The sequence below is a fragment of the Oryctolagus cuniculus genome, chromosome 8 (assembly GCF_051225735.1).
Source record: "Oryctolagus cuniculus isolate XC-2025 breed Fujian yellow rabbit chromosome 8, ASM5122573v1, whole genome shotgun sequence".
NCBI lineage: Eukaryota > Metazoa > Chordata > Mammalia > Lagomorpha > Leporidae > Oryctolagus > Oryctolagus cuniculus.
The window spans coordinates 146,474,420-146,499,566 of NC_142874.1; the positions used below are offsets into that span (position 1 = coordinate 146,474,420).

At 49.2% G+C, this 25,147-nt stretch overlaps 1 protein-coding gene across 2 annotated transcripts in view; it reads left to right on the forward strand.

Annotated features, from left to right (window-relative positions):
• The window catches only part of CSMD1 (CUB and Sushi multiple domains 1), a 2,062,046-nt gene that overhangs the window by 1,682,153 nt on the left and 354,746 nt on the right, over positions 1–25,147 (forward strand). For both annotated transcript variants that reach the window (XM_070047233.2, XM_070047234.2), the window contains exons 19-21: positions 3,978–4,094; positions 6,781–6,996; positions 15,549–15,737. In XM_070047233.2, the coding sequence (XP_069903334.2) occupies positions 3,978–4,094; positions 6,781–6,996; positions 15,549–15,737 (522 nt within the window). The remainder of the gene's footprint in view (positions 1–3,977; positions 4,095–6,780; positions 6,997–15,548; positions 15,738–25,147) is intronic.

Consider the following 25,147-nt stretch of genomic DNA (forward strand, 5'->3'; position numbering starts at 1 on the left):
CCAGTCAAGTTAACACAGAGGGCTCCCTGTCACAGTGGGGGTGCTGCCTTGGGCTGGGCAGCCTGGCCCTGGGGTCTGTGCAGGTGACACGAATGGCCTCACAGCCACAGGTGGTGATGTCTGAGGAAGAAGCCAAGATCCAGAACTGTTGGCCACTTAGGTGACACCCAGGGCTTTGCTCCCAGAACCCAGATGACTGTCACCTCTCCTGCTCCTGTCTCCTGCTGTGTGGATGCTGTTGCCTCTGATCCTTCATTTCAGTTCCATTCCCTGCAAAGAGGGAAAGGCTTAAGATGCAAAATGAGAAAGAAATGTCAGTGAGAGAACATCAGGATCTTTCCCATGATGTTTGCTGAATCGGGCCTTACCAGATTTACTCAAATCGCGAAATTACATCTGCAAGATGGAGTCCCTGGTAACAACCTTCAGGACTTAGTGGTTTGAGTATTTAGCATTTGTCACACGCTGCGCTGTGTGCTCTAAAATGGCAACCACCACAAGTGTCCGCGTAGGAGCTGTCTTTGTCACTGTGTCCATTTGCAGGAAGACACATGGGGGGTTGAGACAAGTGACAGCAAAGGTCACAGGGGTGGTGGGTAGCTGGGCTGACGATTGTTGACATCGGTGTTAACACTTAACCAACTGGACTGCATGGGTGCCCTCGTTATTACTTCTTCTTCTTGAAACAATTCTATGGTATATGTCTTTATTCCCTGTCTCAAAATCTAGTCTTTCATGCAGGCATTTGGCCTAGCAGTTAAGACACTGCTTGGAATGCCCATAGCTCCCATCAGAGTGCCTGGCTTGGGGTATCAACCCCACTCCTGATTCTTGCTTCCTGCTGATGGAGACCCTGAAGGCAGCAGGTGATGGATCAATTACCTTGGGCTCTGCCACCCACATGGGAGACCCAGATTGAGTTCCCCATCTAGGCTTTGGCCTGGTTTGGTACCAGCTGTTGCTGGCAATTGGGGAGTGAATCAGCAGATGGGAGCTCTCTCTGTTTCTTTCTCTCTGCTTCTCTCTTTCTGTCTCACTGCCTCTCAAAAAATCCAATAAATACATAAATAAAATATTGCTTAAAAGGTGCATCTCTGGGTTAGTTTTGAACATAGTATACTGTGCTGTGGGGAATTTCAGCTGGTGAAGAGCTGCTAAGCCCGGCAGCTCTCGGGAATGCAAGCCTGCAGCATTACTGTAGCTCTGCTGGCTGCTTACTGTGGGCTCAGGTCACGATGAGGCTGCCCTCTGTGTTCGGTTTGGCCAGTTCTCTACTGGTTGGTGTCGCTCCCCCCCTTCGTGGAGGAACGACACAGGACCCTGCGCTGTTCTTTCGTCTGCTCGGCCCTCCCCGGGTTTGCTGCTGGTTCTTCCCGGGTTGGCTGCTGGTCCTTCCCGGGTTGGCTACCGTCCCTTCCACCTCCGTGGAAGGGCGGTTCCCCCTGCCACATTCCCCACTTCCACGGGGGAGCAGCACACCGCCGGCCGGCTCTCTCGGGGGCTGCACAGGTGTTCCTTCAGATAGATGTTCCCCCTAGATGTTCCTGGTGCATGCCGTCTCTCTCCTCCTTTATAGTCCTCCTCCGCCAATCTCAACTCGGCTGCCCACACGCCAAGCACGCTGCTCTCCTCCAATCAGGAGCAAGTCCTACAGTTTATTGGCTGAACTGAGGCAGCTGTGTAGAAGCTGTTTTCTTCTCTCCCAGCGCCATATTGTGGGAGAGCAGATGCATAGAATAAGTCTTAATTCCAGTAACTTAGTCTAAGTCCGGGTTGCTCCCCACAGATCCCCCTTTCTTTTTATTTTTTGGCGTTGATACGCGCCTGTCTTCGGTGTCCCGCGGCACACACTCTGCTCTACTTGCTAGAGTTGCCACAGGTTCTTACAAGTCCTATCAATCAGGCAAACCGAATCCGGGTCCTCTCTTCGCCATGCTGTGAGGAGGTTTTTAGGCGCTGATGCGTGCCTGTCTTCGGTGACCTGCGGCTCATACTCTGGTCGAGCCGCCTGCTGGTGCTTACCGCCTTACTAATCAGGCAGACCGAATCCAAGCCTTCTCATTGCCATATTGTGGGGAGGCCTATTGGTGTTGATTCGTGCCTATCTTCGGTGACCTGCAGCTCATACTCTGGTCGAGCTGCCTGCTGGTGCTTACCGCCTTACTAATCAGGCAGACTGAATCTAAGCCTTCTCATTGCCATATTGTGGGGAGACTATTGATGTTAATAACGTGCCCGTCTTTGGTGACCTGCAGTGCATAAGCTGCCAGCCGCCCGCAGGTGCTCATCGCCTCACTAATCAGGCAGACCGAAACCAAGCCTTCTCATTGCAGTATTGTGGGGAGGCCTTTCTATTTCTCTATTTCTCTATCTCCGGGCATTCCTATTTCTCCCATTTTACTTCTGTCTGCCAACATTCCTATTTCTCTCATTTTACTTCTAAACTTCTGTTTCTCTTATCCCCACGGCTTCCCGGCACCCGCCCCGAGGCTGCTTCTCGGCGGCTTTCCGGCTGAGCTGCTTCAGCCCGCTTCTCTTATCTGCGCGGCTTCGCGGCTCTGCGCGGCTCGGCTTCGCGCGCACACTCCGCGGTCTCGCACTAGCCCAGTGTTCCCTATCTACTTGTGCCCCGCACGCTCTCTCTGCACGCGGCAGCCTCCGCGAGTCACACAGCCCCAGCTCACGTCTCCGCCACTAGTATTCAATCTAAGTTCCCCGGGCTAACCTGGCGAATTCAACCCAGCTCACGTTTCCGCCCCACGATCTGGCTTCCCGTCCTCTGCTCCCCGGGCTAATCAGACGGATCCCAACCTGGCTTACGTTTCCGCTTCTGGTTTCAACTCTTCGCCCCCCATTCCCGGGCTAACTTGAGAATCCCAAAGTGGCTTTCGTCTCCGCCTCGGCCTGCCCCCGCAGCTTCAATTTCCCTAACATTTTTCTCTACCCGGTATGTTTCCCCAAGCTTTCCTCCAACAATACTCCTCCCTCATTTCTCCTAGCCTCTCCCCACAGTCCGCATCCGAGTCTGTTTGTTCTAGCTTTCACTTTCGCTTTCAACCTTAGAGATTTCTCCCAGCTTCCCCCCGTAGTCCGTATCCGAGTCTATGCCTAGGCTTTCAATAGCTCCTTCCGGCACCTTTTTCGTCCGGCTTTTCCCTAGGCTGTTTGCTAGTCTCTCTCTCCGATATTTTCCACTTCTTCCCGTTTCTTCCCTCCTAAGTTTCCTGTCCGTCCTAGGCTTCCTATCCGTCCTAGGTTTCCTATCCGAGTCACGGCACCATTATGTCGCTCCCCCCTTCGTAGAGGAACGACACAGGACCCTGCGCTGTTCTTTCGTCTGCTCGGCCCTCCCCGGGTTTGCTGCTGGTTCTTCCCGGGTTGGCTGCTGGTCCTTCCCGGGTTGGCTACCGTCCCTTCCACCTCCGTGGAAGGGCGGTTCCCCCTGCCACATTCCCCACTTCCACGGGGGAGCGGCACACCGCCGGCCGGCTCTCTCGGGGGCTGCACAGGTGTTCCTTCAGATAGATGTTCCCCCTAGATGGTCCTGGTGCATGCCGTCTCTCTCCTCCTTTATAGTCCTCCTCCGCCAATCTCAACTCGGCTGCCCACACGCCAAGCACGCTGCTCTCCTCCAATCAGGAGCAAGTCCTACAGTTTATTGGCTGAACTGAGGCAGCTGTGTAGAAGCTGTTTTCTTCTCTCCCAGCGCCATATTGTGGGAGAGCAGATGCATAGAATAAGTCTTAATTCCAGTAACTTAGTCTAAGTCCGGGTTGCTCCCCACAGTTGGGACACCTGCATTCGAATGGGCACATCACACACTCAGGTAGCATTGCTTTAGGTTTGGTTTGGTTTGGTTTCTCGCGGATGTGGCAGTCAATGTTTTAGTCCTTGAACACACTCCATGCCCTTTGTAAAGTCCTTTATTGTAGTAACCACAGTGAAAGTTTAATGTACTCTCTTTTTATTCTCTGAAGCCCTGTGTGGAGGCTATATCCACGGGAGGAGCGGGACAGTCCTTTCTCCTGGCTTTCCTGATTTTTATCCCAATTCCCTCAACTGCACATGGACCATTGAAGTGCCTCACGGGAAGGGTAAGGACCTGGCATGTACAGAGTAACAAATGAGGCAGAAGCATGGGAAAAAGAAATAAGTACTAACGTGTCCACAAGCAAGATGAGTGATTTCCTTACATATGTGCTCAGCCATCAGCTTTTATTTCTAGATACGATTTTGGAATAAAAATGGTCTTTTAAACGCTGGAGCTAAAACCAAAAGTGGATTCCTAGACTTGCTCACTATTTACCAGATTAATGCACATTAATATAAGCTTAGAAATTACCTATAATGGTGAGAAAGAGGTATCAAGTAAAATGTGGACATTGATGAAATAAAAAGAAGTAAACAATTAGTTAAACTTCTCATTTCTATGATAATTCTAGGATACTTTTTATACTTACCTTGTATTTTGAGTTTACCCACTATTATCACACATATTTATTTAATGGATGTTATTATTCCCATTCTACAGATGAGAACAGTAAAGACTAGTAGAAGTTACATTTTGTGCAACTTCATTATCTATGTCTAAAATTGTATTGATATCTCCATCTATGTCGATTTTTACATCTTTCTATATCCACATGTGTATCTGTGTTTGAAACCACTTCTATCGCCACATCAGTGTCTATACTGATGACCACATCCATCTCCCATCTGTATCGACATCTGTGTCTATGTCTACTCTGCGTCCATGTCCACTTCAGTATCCACATCTATAATATACATCTTTCCATCCATGTCTACAGCCCTGTCTGTACCTACAGCACAGCATATCCACACTGAGATCTACAGACATCTCCACATCCATGTCCACATCCATGTATACACCCGTGTCCACATCCATGACCACATCCATGACCACATCCATGTCCACATCCATGTATACAACCGTGTCCACATCCATGACCACATCCATGACCACATCCATGTCTACACCCGGGTCCACATCCATGACCACATCCATGTCTACACCATGTCCACATCCATACCCACATCCATGTCCACATCCATGTATACACCCGTGTCCACATCCATGTATACACCCGTGTCCACATCCATGACCACATCCATGTCCACATCCATGTCCACATCCATGTCCACATCCATGCCCACATCCATGAACACATCCATGTCTACACCCGTGTCCACATCCATGTCTGTATCTATGTCCATATCCACATCCATGTCTGTATCCATGTCCATATCCACATCCATGCCCACGTCCATGTCTACACCGTGTCCACATCCATGTCCACATCCATGACCACATCCATGTCCACATCCATGTGTACACCCGTGTCCACATCCATGACCACATCCATGTCCACATCCATGTATACACCTGTGTCCACATCCATGTCCACATCCATGTCCACATCCATGTCTACATCCATGTCCACGTCTATGCCCACATCCATGTCTGTATCCATGTCCACATCCATATCCACATCCATGTATACACCCGTGTCCACATCCATGTCCACATCCATGTCTACATCCATGTCTACATCCATGTCCACATCTATGCCCACATCCATGTCTGTATCCATGTCCACATCCATGTCTACATCCATGACCATATCCATGTCCACATCCATGTCCACATCCATGTCTGTATCCATGACCACATCCATGTCTATATCCATGTCTGTATCCATGTGTGTATCCATGTCCACATCCATATCCACATCCACGTATACACCCGTGTCCACATCCATGTCTGTATCCATGTCCATATCCACATCCATGCCCACATCTATGACCACATCCATGTCCACATCCATGTATACACCCGTGTCCACATTCATGTCCACATCCATGTCTGTATCCATGTCCACATCCATGTCTGTATCCATGTCTACATCCATATCTTTATCTGTGTCCACATATGCTTCCATATCTATGCCTAGGTCAGCATCTACATATGCATCTTAACCCACTTCTATAAACACATCTCTAGTCCACCTTTCCAATGGCATGCACATATAAACCTATATACACCTCCAAACCTATATCCACGTGTAGAGCCATGTCCGTCTATATCACAGCACTCACACTGAGCCCTGTCTGCATATTTCTTATCTACACCTACAGCCATGTCCGTATCCATGTGCACACCCATAACATTTTCTATATTCACATCCACATCCCTGTTTACACCAACCTCTGCATGTATACCATGGCCACGTCTATACCTATCTCTATAACCACACATATATCCGTACTCATATCTGTATCTGCATCTATAACCAGACCTGCAGCTCTATCTCTTTCTGTGCTTATATATGGTTGAACATTACTAACGTTTCTTGTTTGTCCACTCTTCTTCATTTCTAAAGGCATCCTATTCCTCTCCATTTTACTCTCAAACTTCAAAGTTAGGCTAATATATTAAAGTGTTATTTTAATATTTTGATTGAAGTCTTTTATATCTCTAAACCCAGAAAAATTATTTTGGCAATTATTAATTCTGACCCCTCTCTTTCTCCCATTCTTCTGTCTTATCTGAATTCCTCTCTTGTCTATGTCCTCTCTACCTCTTTCACCTCTGCCATCTCCATCTGTCCTGTATCATCTCTCTCTCTCTCCTGCCTCTCTGCCTCTGCACTTTTCCTCCTCTCTGTCTTCCTATCCCTCTCTGTCTCCCTCTCTCTCTCTCCCTCTCTTTCTGTCTCTCTGCCCCCCCTTTGTCTCTTGTCCTCACCCCCTGTCTCCCAGGGGTGCAGATGATCTTTCACACTTTCCACCTTGAGAGTTCCCACGACTATTTACTGATCACGGAGGATGGAAGCTTTTCCGAGCCGGTCGCCAGGCTCACTGGGTCGGTTCTGCCTCACACTATTAAGGCAGGTCTGTTTGGAAACTTCACTGCCCAGCTCCGGTTCATATCAGACTTTTCAATTTCCTACGAAGGCTTCAATATTACATTTTCAGGTATGTTGGTCTTGTTTGCTACTTCTCTCCTCAGCCAATAATAGTGCCTCTGTGTATGGGGGTGGGGGGCAGAGAGAGAAATTAATTGATGGACAGTGAGGTGCAAGAGGCCAAGCCTCTGGGAAGCAGGCCGGAGGACATCTGTCTGACATCCAGGAAATGCTACTTTGCCCTTCAGGATTTCATCCTTGAAAAATCATAAAAATCACTGTTTTCTCCTGAGAAGCCCCTCTCGTTCACTTTTATTCACCGGTTCTGTGCGGTTCTCTGAGGAAAATGCCTTTCTCAGCGGCGTACTCGGCGCCTGCACTCCTCCGTGCGGTTCCTGGGTGCCAGTAGGTATCAGTGGTTGCATTGAGACGCACCCAGCGGGTGAGAACAGTGGGGTCACACCGGTCCACATTGTCGCTCCCCGTCTTCGTGGAGGAACGACACAGGACCCTGCGCTGTTCTTTCGTCTGCTCGGCCCTTCCCGGATTTGCTGCTGGTCCTTCCCGGGTTGGCTACCGACCCTTCCACCTCCGTGGAAGGGCGGTTCCCCCTGGCCACTTTCCCCACTTCCGCGGGGGAGCGGCACACCGCCGGCCGGCTCTCTCGGGGGCTGCACAGGTGTTCCCCTTAGATGTTCCCCTTAGATGTTCCTGGTGCATGCCGTCTCTCTCCTCCTTTATAGTCCTCCTCCGCCAATCCCAACTCGCCTGCCCACATGCCGAGTACGCTGCTCTCCTCCAATCAGGAGTAGGTCCTACAGTTTATTGGTTGAACTGGAGGCAGCTGTGTAGAAGCTGTTTCTCCCCTCCCAGCGCCATATTGTGGGAGAGCAGATGCATAGAATAAGTCTTAATTCCAGTAACTCAGTCCAGTCCGGGTTGCTCCCCACACACGTGAGCTCTTCCTTTACTGTAACATCAGCATGCGCGGGGGTGAACCACGCTTCAGAGCCGAGTAGCATTTTCACTTTTGGTTATAACATGTAGTTTGTGTTTGTTTAGGGCTTGTACACTATCATATGGGTTATGTTGTTAATTTGTGTAGTCCTATAATTGCACAGCTGAGAAACTGGTCCAAGACGGCAGCATGAACTTGACCATGTAAACCCGCTGGGCTCCATGCACATAAAACAGTTCTTGCAGTACCTTCCTGCACCCCACCCCAACAACAGAAAGAGACTGCGGCTAGGCGGCTCCTCAGGGGCGCAGCCAAGGATGCTACATACATTGTGAATACGATGCTTTAAGAGACCCTCCCCCTCGGCTCTTCCGAGTTGGGATGTAAGGTCATGTTCTTCAGATGGTCCCCCAGCATAACCCTCAGTGCTGCCTGTGATGTGAGTTGTTATGGTATTTGGCACCCTCTTTTCTCCTCCACTAAATAAACCCTTCAAAGCAGGGCTACCGTTGGCTCCAGCTTCACGTCCAGTGGCTGTGCTCCCACAGTGCATACAAAGCAGGGAATTAATGATTACCTACTAAATACTGCGTGATCATTAACACTCTGCAAAACGAAAGGCCGTCTTGACAGTTCTTAGGGGTTTGAAGATGTTCTGAACACTTTTATACTCCCTTTAGCTCTGGCCAGTTTCCATTTATCTTAATCTGACTTTGTTGATTTTTTTCTGCTGTTTCACTGGTAAGTGAAGCGTGCAGGATGGGCTCAGACTACCTGATTTCTTGGAAATTTGCTGCAATCAGCACTAATCATGAAATTGGCCACTTTATATATCAAAGACGTAACTCTTCTCAACAGTAATTCCTAAATCCCTCCCTCTCTACATTCTCCCCTGGTGGATCTCAATTAGCATCATTATGAGACTATCCCTCTCCTCTCTCAGTGCTTTTTATTCTGATCCAAAAAGAATTTAATTAGAATCCTCCACGGAAAGAAAATGACAGTGTTGTGAGTCTGTGGGTCTCTTCCATAAAGCTTCTCGTGCCTGTGCAAGCTTTGCTCGTGTTTGCCCATCCGCGTCTCAGTCCTGCTGCTCTCAACACAGGGCTGACCGCGAGCCCTTTGGTGACCTTGTGCTGCTGTTGGTCTAACCCCCGAGGCAGGATGGTTGACAGAAACCAGAGACTTGTGTCTCAGTGTTTTGGAACCTGGGAGGCCCAGGGACAAGGTCTTGGCATCTGGCGAGAGCCATCCTCCTGCCTCATCACATGGTGGGGGCGGAGGGCTGGGAAGAGGGGACAAGCACCCGGTGCTCATGTGGCCGGGGAGGAGAACAGTGTAAACCTGTTCCTGTGCCTTCTGTGGCAGCATCGGTGTGTCCATGGAGCCAGTGGCATCAGGACTCAACATGCCCCGAAGGCCCCAGTTCCCAGCACCCACTCACTGAGTGTCATGTTTCCAGGACATGGAGTTGGAGCACTCCTTCAGACCAGGGCAGTTTCCAAAAGTCACATTGTAACTTTGGAGTCTGCTTTTTCCCATGTGAACTCTTCAAAGGAATGAGTGAGCAGCCACCCACAGAGAACTTTGAGGCCAATTAAAATCCTTGTGGAATCTTGAAACAGAGGGTTGCAGCTTGTGAGCATTTCCCATTAATTTACACACAAATGAAAGCTACTGCATGACGCCAGCAGATGAACAATGCATGAAGCCAAGCCGCAGCCCCCCAGTCACACACACACACACACACACACACGAGCAGCCCTTTGATCGCAAAGCCAATGTTAAGGTCAACACACTCCTTAGAGGTGCTAAATGGACGTTTTATTTGCCTTGAAACTGGGCTTCAAGTGATTATCAGGGACACTAACACAATGGAGTTTTTTCAAGTGTGCAGAAAGTGGCGACTTAATTATAAAGAAAAGCATTTCTCCCCCTGGGAACTTTTCTGTTGTTCACCAAACATGGTTTTCACTTATTTTTATATTATTTTTCACTTATTTCACTTATTTTTATATCCTCATTTTGCCCGTTAGTCCAGTTCATTTCTGTGTTTTTAGAAGCCTTTAGTAAGCAAGCGTTTCCCACGGTGTTTCCCAGCTAGAATCTCTGCGGGTGTCCATGGTGATGCTGCGGGTGAGGCTTCCTGTGTTCATACATGCTCTAGATAAGGCTGTGCGCGCCCTCAGTTTGTATTCAGCTTCTGACTGTGCACAAAGGATTCTCCAAGCTGCCTTCCCCATGTGTACTGTATTTATTTTTCTCTCGCATGTTCACCTGCAATGAATTCATATAATTTCCTAGTCATTCTCTGCAAATGATGAGACCTCGGGCAGCTTTGTGCCTTTGCACACGTGGTTTCTCATCATTCAATCGCCCTTTGCTTACGCCTCACCACCAGCACTCCTTCCAGTGCTGCCCAGTGCTGTTGGCTGTGCACACCTCTCTCTCCCTAAGCAGAATATTTTTTCCTCCTGAATTTTCATAGCAGGACCCATATGCCCCTTTGGCCAGTTTCCTCCTGCTGTAATAGAATACCTGAGACTGGAAAGCTTACCTTGCTCATGGTCTAGAGGCTAGGAAGCCAGGAGTCCGGGATGGCCCCTGGCAAGGCCTTTGTGCCTGCCAGACATGGGAGAGGGCAGGAAGAGTAGTGAGCCCCCAGGCAGGGGGAGGGAGCCAGGCCGGATGGGTCCTTTGCATCTGGAGGCCCCTCCCTGAGACTGGCATCTGTCCCTGCATGAGGCAGGGTCTACAAGGCTGGACTGCCTCTTGACGGCTCTCTCAGTACTGCCTCCATAGCAGTTACGTGGCAGCAGGAGATTCTGAGGGGACATTCGAGCCGTAACGCACGCCAAAGCTGTGCGTGGTGCCCGATACTACGGTTCTGTACTTGTCTGCCTCACCACACCGAGCATCTTCAGCGGAGGGCACTGTGTCTTCATCCACTGTTGAACTGTGTGCCTGGCAAAGAGGAGCATGCATTCATTCTTCTGTTGAAGTTGACTTATTCAGTGAATATTCACTCAGTGTCTACAGGATGTCTGTCGTTACTCTAGACCCTGAGACAAGCTAGTGCTTAAGAGGCCCTGAAGACCTCTCTGGGGTATTTTCGGGGGAGGACAGCAGTGGGGATGCCATGGTAGAAAGCAAAGTGGGTCAGGGAGGTACGAGAAAAGATGTTGATCAACCCAGTTATGAAGGAAGGCCTCTAATGAGCTGAGACCTGAGGCACAAGCAAGCCGGGTGAACGGGGTGAGTAGCATCCTCGGCACAAGGAGAGCAACAGTCAGTGTGTGCCAGCAAGGTTAAGGACAGACACGGAGGGCACGGGGACCAGAGCCCTGGAATGGAGGCACAGCCAGTGTGTGCCAGCAAGGTTAAGGACAGACACAGAGGGCATGGGGGCCAGAGCCCAGGAATGGAGGCACAGCCAGTGTGTGCCAGCAAGGTTAAGGACAGACACGGAGGGCACAGGGGCCAGAGCCCTGGAATGGAGGCACAGCCAGTGTGTGCCAGCAAGGTTAAGGACAGACACGGAGGGCACCGGGGCCAGAGCCCTGGAATGGAGGCACAGCCAGTGTGTGCCAGCAAGGTTAAGGACAGACACGGAGGGCACGGGGGCCAGAGCCCTGGAATGGAGGCACAGTCAGTGTGTGCCAGCAAGGTTAAGGACAGACACGGAGGGCACGGGGGCCAGAGCCCTGGAATGGAGGCACAGCCAGTGTGTGCCAGCAAGGTTAAGGACAGACACGGAGGGCACGGGGGCCAGAGCCCTGGAATGGAGGCACAGCCAGTGTGTGCCAGCAAGGTTAAGGACAGACACGGAGGGCACGGGGGCCAGAGCCCTGGAATGGAGGCACAGCCAGTGTGTGCCAGCAAGGTTAAGGACAGACACGGAGGGCACGGGGGCCAGAGCCCTGGAATGGAGGCACAGCCAGTGTGTGCCAGCAAGGTTAAGGACAGACACGGAGGGCACGGGGGCCAGAGCCCTGGAATGGAGGCACAGCCAGTGTGTGCCAGCAAGGTTAAGGACAGACACGGAGGGCACGGGGGCCAGAGCCCTGGAATGGAGGCACAGCCAGTGTGTGCCAGCAAGGTTAAGGACAGACACGGAGGGCACGGGGACCAGAGCCCAGGAATGGAGGCACAGCCAGTGTGTGCCAGCAAGGTTAAGGACAGACACGGAGGGCACGGGGGCCAGAGCCCTGGAATGGAGGCACAGCCAGTGTGTGCCAGCAAGGTTAAGGACAGACAGGAGGCCACAGTGGCCAGAGCCCTGGAGTAGAGGCAGCAGCTCTAGGACAGTACGCTAAGTCTTGAAGCTGGATTGTTTCCGTGACTCGGTTATTCATTTTGAGTGTCAGAAAAGGTGACTGGAAGGTCTGCACAGAAGCTGACGTGATCCGCGCACCCTGGAAGCTCCTTCTCAGGAAGGTGTGAGCCCCAGCAGGAGACGACTGTGCGGATCCCAGCAAGAGAGGACAGGCTCAGCCTCCAGACACTCCAGGGGGCTGGGTGAGAGTGGTGAAAAGGAGAGAGCAGTGCCCAGCAAGAGAGGACAGGCTCAGCCTCCAGACACTCCAGGGGGCAGGAGCAGAACAGCCCAGGGGGGCTGGGAGTGAGAGTGGTGAAAAGGAGAGAGCAGTGGAGGATTTCAGCCTGAGGGAACAAGGCTGGCACATTTTTTAGATGAAAGACACTGGGAGTAGGGCAGGTTTGGAAGGAAAAATGTGTAATTATGTATCGGAGAATGAAGGTATACGTCTGAGTCATCTGCTTTCAATTGCCTCAACCAAAATCACCAAACTGAGCTTTCTGGGAAAGAGGAGGTTCATCCAGCTCACAGTTTCAAGACTGCAGTTCAGCATCCAGTGGCCCCATAGGCCAGTACCTGTGGAAGCTGGTCCAGTGGGTACACTTGTGAGCCAAGAAGGCGAGAGAAAGAATCTGTGCTCAAAGGCAACTCTGATAATCAGCCCTCTTGTGAGAAGCACCCCTGAAGAATCCCTCCAGTGACCTAAAACCTCCCACTCACGCATGTCCTAGCCACAGCACTTGGATCAGTCCTCCATGCTTAATCCATCACCCACTTAGGTGAAGACATCTGTGTGAGTGCGGGGGAGACACGTCCTGCTGTACCTATCCAGTACCCACAAGGGACTGTCAGAGGTCCTCACAGCAGATTCCAATTGGGAGAAAGGTCGAAAGCCCCCCTCCATATCAAGTGGGTGTGAATATGGAAGGCTGGTGTGCCCAGCTGTGGCAGGAATATCCCAGGTTAAGCTCTGGGGCATTTAGATGGTGTAGGAGTGAGGATCTAAATTGGCTGACGAGGATGGGGCAGCTAGTGACACAGGAGAAATGGGGTCCCATAAACTAAGGCAGGAACATCTTTTATGAAAAGAAAGAGCTTTTGAGGGCACTTTTGAGGTCGTACAGCAGAGTGACAGGGGTGGGGGGTGGTACTCTGCTGCTCAACTAATAGAATACATGGCTTGGGTGACAGTTGTCTGAGGAGGTGAGGGCATTGTGGGAATGGAAGACCTGACCCCATGAAAAGTTAGTGCTAACTGCCTACACCAAGGGAGTTGTGTAGTGAACTGGAGTGACTGGGAAGCAAAGGGAGTCAGTTTGTTGGCTTGTTCTGTTATCTGGTTTGATTACCCTGTAGTGTGCACACACAGGCAGGGATGCACACACATACACACGCATGCACACGTATGTATATATAGCAGAAAATGAACCAAGAGAATTGATGAATAAAAATAAACAGGGTAATTCCTACAAACAACATCTTCGAGTTGGAGAGATGGAATCCCGTAGGCACCATCCACAGCATAAATGCACATCTTATCATGGTGAATGTCTCAGGTAACGTAAGAGGATCCTCGTATAAGCGTGTGCAGCTGGATAATACTAACACATTCCTTCTCACCGTGCGGTTTGTATCACACTTTCCATTCCCCAGGTGTCTTTTAGAGAAAACTACTTAAACTCTGAAACAAAAACAAAAATCCGTAAGATCATGATGATTCTTGTGTAATACAATGGATATAGCATAAAAGAACATCAAATTATTGTCATAGTTGGCAAGAGTTTTCAAAGGATTGACAGGAAACGTTTGATTTGAATTGAGAGTATAAATTATTCCCTAGTAGAAGGCTAATAATGTCAGCAAGATTGTGACGTCTTCATCTCCCTATTTTCTAGAGATTCTGTCATTGCTACTTGTATATGATAGATTTCCAATAAAAGTTGGGTTCCATCAAGTGATGTTGTCCAGATTGTCTGTTCTTTATGGGTCGTACTAAAATAGTGAAAAGTACATTTGGAACGTGGCCAGAGTTGTTAGGACATACGAGAGATCCAGAGTGAATTCCTGAGCTCCGTGAGTACCGGCACGAGGACAGTCCACAAAGCATGCCGCTGGGAGCTCGGCCAGTGGCTGGGAGCTGTAGGAAGCATTTCAGCAGGCAGAGCCGTGATGAAGCTGCAATGCAGTCCAGGAACGAGATGCCTGTCACTCTCCCGGTGGATCGCAGGCATGAAAGAGAAGAATTAGAGCCAAAAATGTGGAGGGACAAGGTGAAGAGTTGAACTTCCATGTTCATTGAGGATACCGAATCCAGCATTTAGAATCAAGGGAAGCAGAAGGATGGTTTTGGAAGCCACTAAGTGAAAGCTGCATGTTTTGAGAAGGACCAGCCCAGTTTCCTGTGTGTCCTCGCCGTCCCACGCAGCCGGGAAAGTAGACTTTGTCTCGGCCACTGTTTGCAGTAAACCTTGCCTTTCAGTTGGCCTTCTGTACGCTCTCACAAGCTCTTCTGTTTCTCCAGTTCCTCATGGTATTTCTCTGGGCACATGGCCTGGCTTTTGATACCATTTGACTAAATTTTTGGCCTCAGAGGGAAGGAGAAGCTAAACCAACAGGCACTCACCTGTACCCTTGGGACATCCCGCTGACAAGGATGTGGACCTGGTTATGAACCTCAAGGCCAGTGACGGCCATAGAAACCAGGGCTGAAAGGTGGTGCTGGAAAAGGCGGCGATGTAGTCCCCGAATGCAGCAGTCGGCCAGGCACCGTTCCTTTGTTATTTTTTAAACTATATTTGGAGCACTTTCTAGTTGAACATTTTATAAAAATTTCTAGTAGTTTGCCAAATATTTCCTATCACATTTCAATAAAACATGATTTGTACATTGAAAAATAGGGAAAATGTGATTGTTCCAGACTGGGGTGTATTTTAATGGTGGAATTGGCTGTGATAGGCTTTCTTTCATCACAAACCTTTGATGTTGCTTTTATCTTGTATGCCGTGTCTAGTTTATCAAAAAGCACCTTGCAGAGGGATTCAGTAGCGGATTTTCACCATTAGAAATACTAGTGAAACCGTCCCATACTCTCACAGTGACAATTTTGAAATCAATTCTTTCAATTTAATACGTTGGACTCATTGGTCTGTAATTTTCTAAGGTCTAAACTTCACGTCATGTGTTGCAGGAAAGCTCACTGTATAGGGGACATAGACCACACAATGGGATTTGGGGAAATGTGTTGATATTGGTTTGTTTATGATGCTGTATATTTCTATTCTGGCTGAGTTTTTGTTGAGTGCTTGCCCAAGCCCCAAAGCTTTGACCCCGTCTCTCCACATCGCAGAATACGACCTGGAGCCGTGTGACGACCCAGGAGTGCCTGCCTTCAGCCGGAGGATTGGTTTCCACTTTGGAGTGGGAGATGTGCTGACGTTTGCCTGCTTCCCGGGATACCGCTTAGAAGGTGCAACCAAGCTTACGTGCCTGGGTGGGGGCCGCCGTGTGTGGAGTGCACCTCTGCCAAGGTGTGTGGGTAGGTGGTCACACGCTTTCATTTCATTCATCCATGGGGACAGGCGTGGCCAGGCAGGGCAGGGTGGGAAGGAGCGACAGGCAAGAGGGCAGCGTCCGGGTGGATCCTGGTTGGCTCTGCTGCAGTGGGGACCTCTTGCCCACTCTGGACGGTTCTTCACTTTCAGCTCTAAAATTTTGTGACTGGAGAGTAGAACTGAAGCCGAGCCATGCGTCTCTATGAAGGGCGGTCGTGTATGTGCACATATAACAGACCTAGGGAACTGTAAGCATAGGAACAAGACAGCAGGAAGGCAAGCTGTGGTGGCACAGATGCAGACAGCCATGCTGATGAAGGGCAGCAAGGCACCCGGGCATGACAATGCCAGCTGGACCCTGTGTTTGTGTGACTGTTGCCTACTGCAGCAGATTCTAGGTACCCAATGCTGAATTGTCAGCCTGTTCTAGGAGAACTCAGGAGGTAATTCCGAACAGTGATGGGTATTTTTTAGTTCTGGAATTGGAAACGGGACCAGGTGAACCTGCTGGTTTTAGTGAATTCCCTGGGGGACAGGGACGTATTTATTGTCAGTCCGGGAACTGGGCTGTCATTAGGGGATTATCAGAGAGGATGTGTGACTGCCTTCCCTGTCTGGGACCTGTGTTGTCTGCACAGCCAGGGGTTTGCTCACTGGCCACAGAGATGAGGTCTGTGCCTGCTGCTCAGGGCCTGCTCAGCATTTGGCAGGCTTTACAAACTGTCCCATAAAGGCTCCAAAAACTGCTTAGCAAAGAAAACCAGGGCCACAGTGCCTTCTGCCGCTAGTCCTCCATGCTGAGGTTTCCATGTGACGGGCTCCGCACTCATCCCACCCAGCTGCACACAGGCATGCAGGCCGGGTGAGGTCTGAGGCGCAGGCTGCATCACCTGGGGGACACCCACGTGTTCACCCTGCACAGTTGGCTTTCTCCACGGCACAGCATCTCCTCTATCTCAGATGTTTAGAATATTCTGTGGTTCAGCTCTCAGTGTGGCTTTGGGAGGGTTAATGAGCCAAAGATGGGCTCATAGTCAGGACTTCACACCCAAACAAAAGTGGAACAAGTGAACCTGAGTCCAGCCATCCCCATGTCCTGCCACATGCATGTCTGTGCGTTTCTACAAGCTGGCTTTACCGTAAGTTAGTGCCGCTCACTTTTGGGTGTTCTGAGCTTTGCTTGAGATCTGGATGCACATTTTGAACACAAGTTTCGAGGAAAACGGGCGAGCATTTTGTAGACGATCTAAGGTGCTCCCAGCGTTGCCCAGCATCTATGCCCAGGTGGACTCTTCTGTTGGGGGCAGTTTGCAATCTGGGGACGTTCCTGGCTCCGTGAAATCAGACCCTGTTCCCTATACGTGGGACAGAGTGGTCTGGAGATTATAGTGCTTTGGCTGCTATTCTGTCTTGTCTCAGTTCATCTTCTTCACACTGTTTTCCATGGCATTCAGGTTTCTACAGCTGCTAAAATACGGAATAATGGGTCACGAGAGTTGAAAGGATGCTTAATCCTATTGAACTTTTGCTCCAAGACAGTCCCTGCTGTGAGCCCCTTCCACATACGTCCTAGGCGACGCCATGGCATTTCTGTGGAGTGGAGATTGCACTGTCAGTTCCGTCTGACAGATGGGAATGCCAGACAGACACACAGGCTCCTCCAATGTCACAGGGCCTCTGAGATGCAGGCCCAGGGTCCTGCACTCCAGCTTTCCACCCTTGCACTGTGCAGGGAGGGCACACACAGGGCCTCGCATGGACCACCTTTGTACTTACCTTGTGTGTTTCACCTGCTGTTTTCTGACCACTTTCTGCCCATCTGGCTGCAAGACACCTGTACATAAGCAGGAGGTGGGGAGCCCTAAAACCCACCCAACAACCCATGCATCTCACCTGGCTGCTGTCTGTACTTTTCTCTGTGTGTTTCATTCTCAGTGCTTAACTAGTTGCAGGTTCTGAAGGGCCTGCCTGCTGCATGGCTTCCAAATCAGACTCCTCCCAAGTGTCCTCAGCTCGGCCCTGGACAGACTCTCCTGAGGGGTCTCCCAGCTCCAGGACGTCCCCTGCTGATTCCCAGAGCAGCAGCTCCCGCCATGATCTGTCCACATGGCAAACCTCCTCAACTACACCCCATAGCAGCACGGGTTACACTGCTGCCCACCACAGGCGGGCGGAATGCCCCCTTGACCACGTGGAGAACAGGTCCTGCGTCACTGGCCTTGGCCAGGCTCTCCCGCGTTTCCCCGGCTCCCCCACGTCTGTGCTCAGACAAAGCCCACGGCTGCTGCTGAGCGCTCTGCAACCCACTCCCTCTGTCCCCACTCCCTCTGTCCGGATGCTCGTTCCGTCTCCCTCAGGCTGACGCCTCTGCCTGTTGCCCACGAGCTGAAGGCTGATCCTGCAGGAGGGCTGCTCGGCTCCGCTGCCCTTGTCCTCAGCCCTGCACCCCCTGTGGGCCGACAGCCCCTCTACAGTGGGGAGACCACACCCCTAAGACCTATCATGTTGATGAGGTGAATAAAAACATCTTCCCCCAAAAACTCCCCTTTGATCTCAGGAATCTCATTCCTCAATATTCTCTGTCCCTTCCTCTAAACTCTAGAATGAAAATGATTCGACCCCAGCCAACAGTCGCAATCCGTACCCAGGAATGCCGATGACCTCCAACGACGTTCCATTCCACCTTACCTCCCCCTAATAAGCGTCAGGTCTTAAGTAGGAGTCCTAGAGGACGCCTGAACTGTATCTCTCTCCGTCAGCTCATGCACATGAAAGAGAAGTCATCTTTTCTATTCACCTTTATCCGTCTTAGGGAAACTTGTACCTAGTTATGGAAGTAGCATCCCATGCACTCTGTGATATGTATCCCCTGTAGAAGTGCCCACACCCCAGCTGTGGCCCGTTTTGGCATTTTTAGTGTGTCTGTACCATGTACCCTTTCTCTCTCTTGCGTGTTAGAGAAAGAGTTACCCGAACTGGCATAAGTCAAACTGGGCTGCTTCTTGGTGAAGTGACTAACAGGTCTAAGTGGGGGCACCCTGACGTGAAGACGTGAGGTTGGGTCAAGGCTTCAACCTCACCAAAGCCTGTAGTGTCAGCATCTCTCTGTTTTGCACATCAGGGTGAAGCACCAGGCACTCCCTGTGGCCACTTGAGATCGAGCTCTGGGGTCACACACAGGGCTGAAACCTCACAGTGCCCCAGGGAAGCAAGCTGGGCCCTGATGGCTCTCTCAAGTTCTGGGTTTCTTGCTACTGGCCCAGAGACGCATGCATATCCCTGTAACCAGAGCCATTTTGGTGGGTGGAGGACAGTTAGGAATCTGTCCACATAGCTACTGAATGATAAGGAGAAGTGAATATTTTACAATATCTGACATACGTGTGGTATGTTTGGAAAGAAGGGCAGAGTTAGCAGGTATAATGGAAAGAATGGATATTCACTGGAAGTTTCTGATCTAAATCATATGGTCTCCAGTGATGGCTAACATGATTTCTTTTGACTTTATAATGGTGCAAAAAGCTATGCACATTTGGTAGAAACCCCACTTTAATTTTATTTTGTTTTGTTTTGTTTTGTTTTGTTTTGTTTCTGGTCTTGAAATACACACCACCTTCTCTCTCAAGCTTAGCCATGGCAGCAGCCACAGCTCCCAGTGACCTGGCCATGGTGAAGAAGCCACTGGTGCCGTACAGGGTGCTACGTTGCTGACCCAGACTAGCTGGGAAGTTAGGAGGATTCAGTGCATTTTCAAATTATGATATTTTCAGGTCACATGGACTGGTCAGGACATAAACCCATAGTAGGCCAGCAAGGGGCTGCATTATGACATGGCATGCCTTCAGAATTACTTAAGCACAAGCTTTTCTCAGACAAGTGATTGTAAGCCTGAATATGTGCATAGGAATAAGAACCAACAAGCACCTGGTGAGAGAATTTTTGTTCAAATATAAAATGAAGTAAGAGAGTTTCCCTGTTGCTGAATGGATGATTTAACTCTATTTATTGGACAAAACACAAAGCCCATCGGTGGAATAAGGAAGAAACAACATCAATGCAAGCATGCTCATTTGTCTCACAGGTTACAGATATTTCAGACATAGTAAGGGAAAACATTCCGCCTCTGTTCTGATTTAGTGTAGATTTTCACACTAAATTAAATTCAGCTGTAAATCGTTTCACCAATTCTATTTAAATATTATTTTTCTATGCCAATGAATCTATGGTTTCTATATTTTCTTTTTTTTTATTTTTTGACAGGCAGAGTGGACAGTGAGAGAGAGAGACAGAGAGAAAAGTCATCCTTTTGCCGTTGGTTCACCCTCCAATGGCCGCCGTGGCCGGTGTGCTGCGACTGGCACACCGCGCTGATCCGATGGCAGGAGCCAGGTGCTTCTCCTGGTCTCCCACGGGGTGCAGGGCCCAAGCACTTAGGCCATCCTCCACTGCACGCCCTGGCCACAGCAGAGAGCTGGCCTGGAAGAGGAGCAACTGGGACAGAATCCAGTGCCCCGACCGGCACTAGAACCCGGTGTGCTGGTGCCGCAAGGCAGAGGATTAGCCTACTGAGCCGCGGCGCCGGCAATATATTTTCTTTAATTCTTAGTTTAAAAATTTGAAACACAATTAAAGACCAAGACTGTACTTTCCATTAATTCCTAAAGGACAATCTATAAATAGTAGTAAATTAAAGAAATAGAGGCTTTAAGATAATGAATAGCATGAAATTGAACCATTTTAGAAATTTTTAGAAATTCTGTGTAAATGTATGGTTGCGCCCTCACATTACATAGATTTCTGCCCTGATCAAGATTTCCTGACATTTTTATGGCTCACAGTGAACTTGGTTTAAAGAAGAAAAAGGTATTTTTTCCATCCCTCTCTTTGTCCAGTTGTTGTCTGTTTCTGTCCTCTATAAATAACACTTACAAATGTTATGTGAATTAATACCTTTGACAAGTTTAGGAAGTTATAGAGGCCCCACAATAATTTCCAGAAAACTTTTTTTTTTTTTGACAGGCAGAGTGGACAGTGAGAGAGAGAGACAGAGAGAAAGGTCTTCCTTTTTCCATTGGTTCACCCCTCAATGGCTGCCACGGCCGGTGTACCGTGCTGATCCAAAGCCAGGAGCCAGGTGCTTCTCCTGGTCTCCCATGCAGGTGCAGGGCCCAAGAACGTGGGCCATCCTCCACTGCACTCCTGGGCCACAGCAGAGAGCTGGACTGGAAGAGGAGCAACCAGGACAGAATCCGGCGCCCTGACTGGGACTAGAACCCAGTGTGCTGGCGCCGCAGGCAGAGGATTAGCCTATTGAGCCACGGCGCCGGCCCAGAAAACTTTTATAATTACAGCCGGACACTTCTTGCAGCCAGAATATTAAGAAACTTCTCTGTGAAATGCAAGGGATTTATCTTTCAGATGGACCAGTTTCTTCAGCGGTAGAATTGGAATTGGGTTAGAAGTATATTGAGTAGCTAGATCATGAGGTTACGAATGCTTATCTGTTATTTTTTCTCTTCTCTTCTCTTCTCTTCTCTTCTCTTCTCTTCTCTTCTCTTCTCTTCTCTTCTCTTCTCTTCTCTTTCTTTCTTTCTTTCTTTACATGCAGAGTTAGACAGTGAGAGAGAGAGACAGAGAGAGAGGTCTTCCTTCCGTTGGTTCACCCTCCAGTGGCCGCTGAGGCTGGTGCACTGCACTGTTCCAAAGCCAGGAGCCAGGTGCTTCTCCTGGTCTCCCATGCAGGTGCAGGGTCCAAGGATTTGGGCCATCCTCCACTGCACTCCTGGGCCACAGCAGAGAGCTGGACTGGAAGAGGAGCAACCGGGACAGAATCCAGTGCCCCAACTGGGACTAGAACCCAGTGTGCCAGTGCTGCAGGCAGAGGATTAGCCTAGTGAGCCGTGGCGCCGGCCTATGTGTATTTTATAACCTAACAAACAGCACACTAGTAGTCTCAGTAAAAACCTCTAAAGGCTGAATACTGATCGAATCCTGCAGATCCCACAGTTGGTGTGGTGGGTCTGCACTTTGGCCTCCACATCGGGAGGAAGAAGTGTCTGCGGTGCAAGGTGCCCAGGCTGCAGCCCTCTGTTCCACACAAGAGGGCCGAGATAGCTAGCCTAACAGTGGATAAGGCTGCATGGGAGAAGTCACTGGAAAACCAGGTGGCTCCTGTCTGTTACCTTAATTAGCTTAGCTCTATTGCAGAGCTATAAATGACAATTGAGTTTTAATTACAGTTTCGGAAATTTCTTTACAAAGAGGAAATGATTCATACTAAGAAAAATGGAATTCATTCATCTTAAAGTAATACTCAACAAATTATTGAAAAATTTTAAAAATAAAACACTTAATGGCTGTGGTAATGGAGATTTACAGGAGAGATCTTAAATCATGTCCAAAGATGGCCTTAAGTTTTGTAAGTTGGTAAGATGCTGCTTTTATAATGTTATTGTCTTATTTTCCTTAGTGATTTCTCCAGGCCTGAGTCTGGGTGCTTACTACGCATCTCTCAATCTCTCTGGCACTTTTCAGTGCCTTTGTTTTATGATTCCACTATATCTATTTTCATACACTAGTAGATTTAATTTGAAAGCAAAATTAAATTGTAGTACATGCCTCAAAAAAGTGCTTTCTCAAAAAATAATGTGTGAAAAATGAAGGGTACTTCAAAAAGTTCCTGGAAAAGGTGTATTATGGAAAAAAATGCATGGATTTCAAATGGGAGGCAGAGTGCACCTCAGGATGCGTGGACTCCACCCATGCTCCGTCGGAAGGATCCTTGTCACTTCCAAGTCCCCTCTGTCCTCCTGGCCTCTCCTGCACTGGCCCTGCAGGGTCCTCAACTGAGGTGTCCTGTACTTCACAGTGGGTACCCAGCACACACCGTGCATTGGGCGGGGACTTCGGGAAGCACGGTCAAGCAAGCACACTTCTCCTCAGTGCTTGCTGCCCGAAGGTTTCCTGGAAAGTTGCCGTGAGACTGAAGGCAACTTCTTCACACGGTGGCAGCTTGTATCACCTCTTGGATTATGTGAATTCTTTCCAAATCGATAAGTGGATTGCATTAAGAGACCTAAATTAAATTTTTGAATGTTTTTGATGAGCAATAGTCAAATTCAATTTTAAAGAAAACATCCTAACATTCGTGACTAGGTTCCATGCTCTGACTGTTAGAATTCAACGATTTTCCTAAGTCAACTGCCTCCATTTTTGGTTTGAACTCCCCCACGACTCTCTCTGTGGAGCAGGCAGAGGAGGCCCCATTGCTTTACTGCTTTGATGTCCTTTCCACTTATTATGGCTTTTATTTATTTATTTATTCATTTTAAATTTTTTGACAGGCAGAGTGGACAGTGAGAGAGAGAGACAGAGAGAAAGGTCTTCCTTTCCCGTTGGTTCACCCTCCAATGGCCGCCGCAGCCGGCGCGCTGCGGTCGCCGCACCGCGCCTATCCAAAGCCAGGAGCCAGGTGCTTCTCCTGGTCTCCCATGGGGTGCAGGGCCCAAGCACTTGGGCCATCCTCCACTGCACTCCCTGGCCACAGCAGAGGGCTGGCCTGGAAGAGGGGCAACCGGGACAGAATCCGGCGCCCCGACCGGGACTAGAACCCGGTGTGCCGGTGCCGCAAGGCGGAGGATTAGCCTAGTGAGCCGTGGCGCCGGCCGGCTTTTATTTTTTATTTTTTTTTTGCCAGGCAGAGTTAGACAGTAAGAGAGAGAGACAGAGAGTTATAGACAGTGAGAGAGAGACAGAGAGAAAGGTCTTCCTTCTGTTGGTTCACTCCCCTAATGGCAGCTGTGGCCGGCGCTGCGCGGATCCAAAGCCAGGAGCCGGGTGCTTCCTCCCTGTCTCCCATGCGGGTGCCCGGACCCAAATGGCTTTTATTTTTAAAACACTGTTTCTTCAGGAAAGGAAAAGAGTGAAAAATACTGACTAATTCATCACTGACGAATTTTACCACCAGCGGCACCACCCCCACCTGCAAAGCTCACTGACCCAGGTGGACTGTTGACCTCTAAGCATAAAGCCCTTTTCTTCGCCTTCACTGTGATGGCTGGGAGGGCTGTAGGACTGAGTCTCACAGACTCATCGCTTGCCCTGCTCTCTCTAAGATATTTTTAAAATGTGATTATCACTAGATAGCCATATACTTGTACATCAACTGTTATCAGACATCACTGTGATTTTTTAAAAAAAATATAAAATCTCATCACCATTTCCTTGACTTAGCAATTCCTTGTGCTTCCCTCCCAATGCACCCTCCTCCAGCCCCATCCAAAGCCTGCCTCGGTGTCTGATTTGAAGAGAGGGAAGCCTGGAGTCTCGGCATTCTCCTTCCTGATTTCTCCCGCACCTTACTACAGGGGGACATGGCTTTTTTTTTTTTTTTTTTTTTTTTTTTTTTAGATTTAAAAGTATTTATTAGAGTCAAAGGCCTCCAGCCAGGGTGGCATGGAGAGGGGCTTCCAAGAGAGGAATAAACCCAAAGAGACTGGTAGCAGTGGGCTTTTTAAGTACACTTTCCTAAACAAAACAAAACAAAACAAAAAAAAACCTTGATAGATTGGCATTCAGTTACCAGGCGGGGACCAAAACCATCAAAAGGCCTCATTTACAGTTCCCCATCCTGTCTGGCCTGCTAAGGGTGGGCTAGGTAACTTGTTTTTACAATAAGCTTTGAGCTCGGTGGTAATTTTGGAGATTCCGAAGGAAGGAGGGCGGCCTATTTATTCTTGCTAAAGATAACATTTTGGTGAAGGAAGCAAATATTTTACACCCCAATTCCATTGGGATCCCCGACTACCTATTAACCCATCTACTTCTCACACTCCCACCCCCTGAAGATTGAAACCCTGACATCAGTTAGGAGGGACTGGACGATGATCACCCTGGCTGCTTCGTGCTGAAGAGTCACGTCTTTGGGAAGGGGAGTCAAGGCGGGGTTCAAGGGGCAGGTGGATTCTCAGCAGGAGGGGGCTTCTCCAGGGGGATGCCAGCCTACTTGCAGAAACAGCTTCCGTTGGAAGCTTTATGTGCAGGCCACCTAGAATTTTACTTTTTTTTTTTTTTTTTTAAGTCTGGAAGAAACAAATCTAACAAGCAGTTTAAACTCACAGGATCTAAAACCAAGGACAGAGTCATTATTAGAGGCCCTAAGAAAAGTGTCTAAACCATGAGCAAGTTTTTTTATTGAGAGGCAAATACAAACTGACAGAAAGGGCTTGAAAATAATCAGGTGGGCTTTAAGGCCTTGCCAGTTACTAGGCCCAGACCTACCTATCTCTTAGTGGGGTACATCATAAGGGAGGTGTGAACCTTGTCAGGAATGCACCCTGGAGGTGGGCTGGCCTGAAGAGAAGGTATGTGGCATTTCTAAAAGGAAAACATTTTT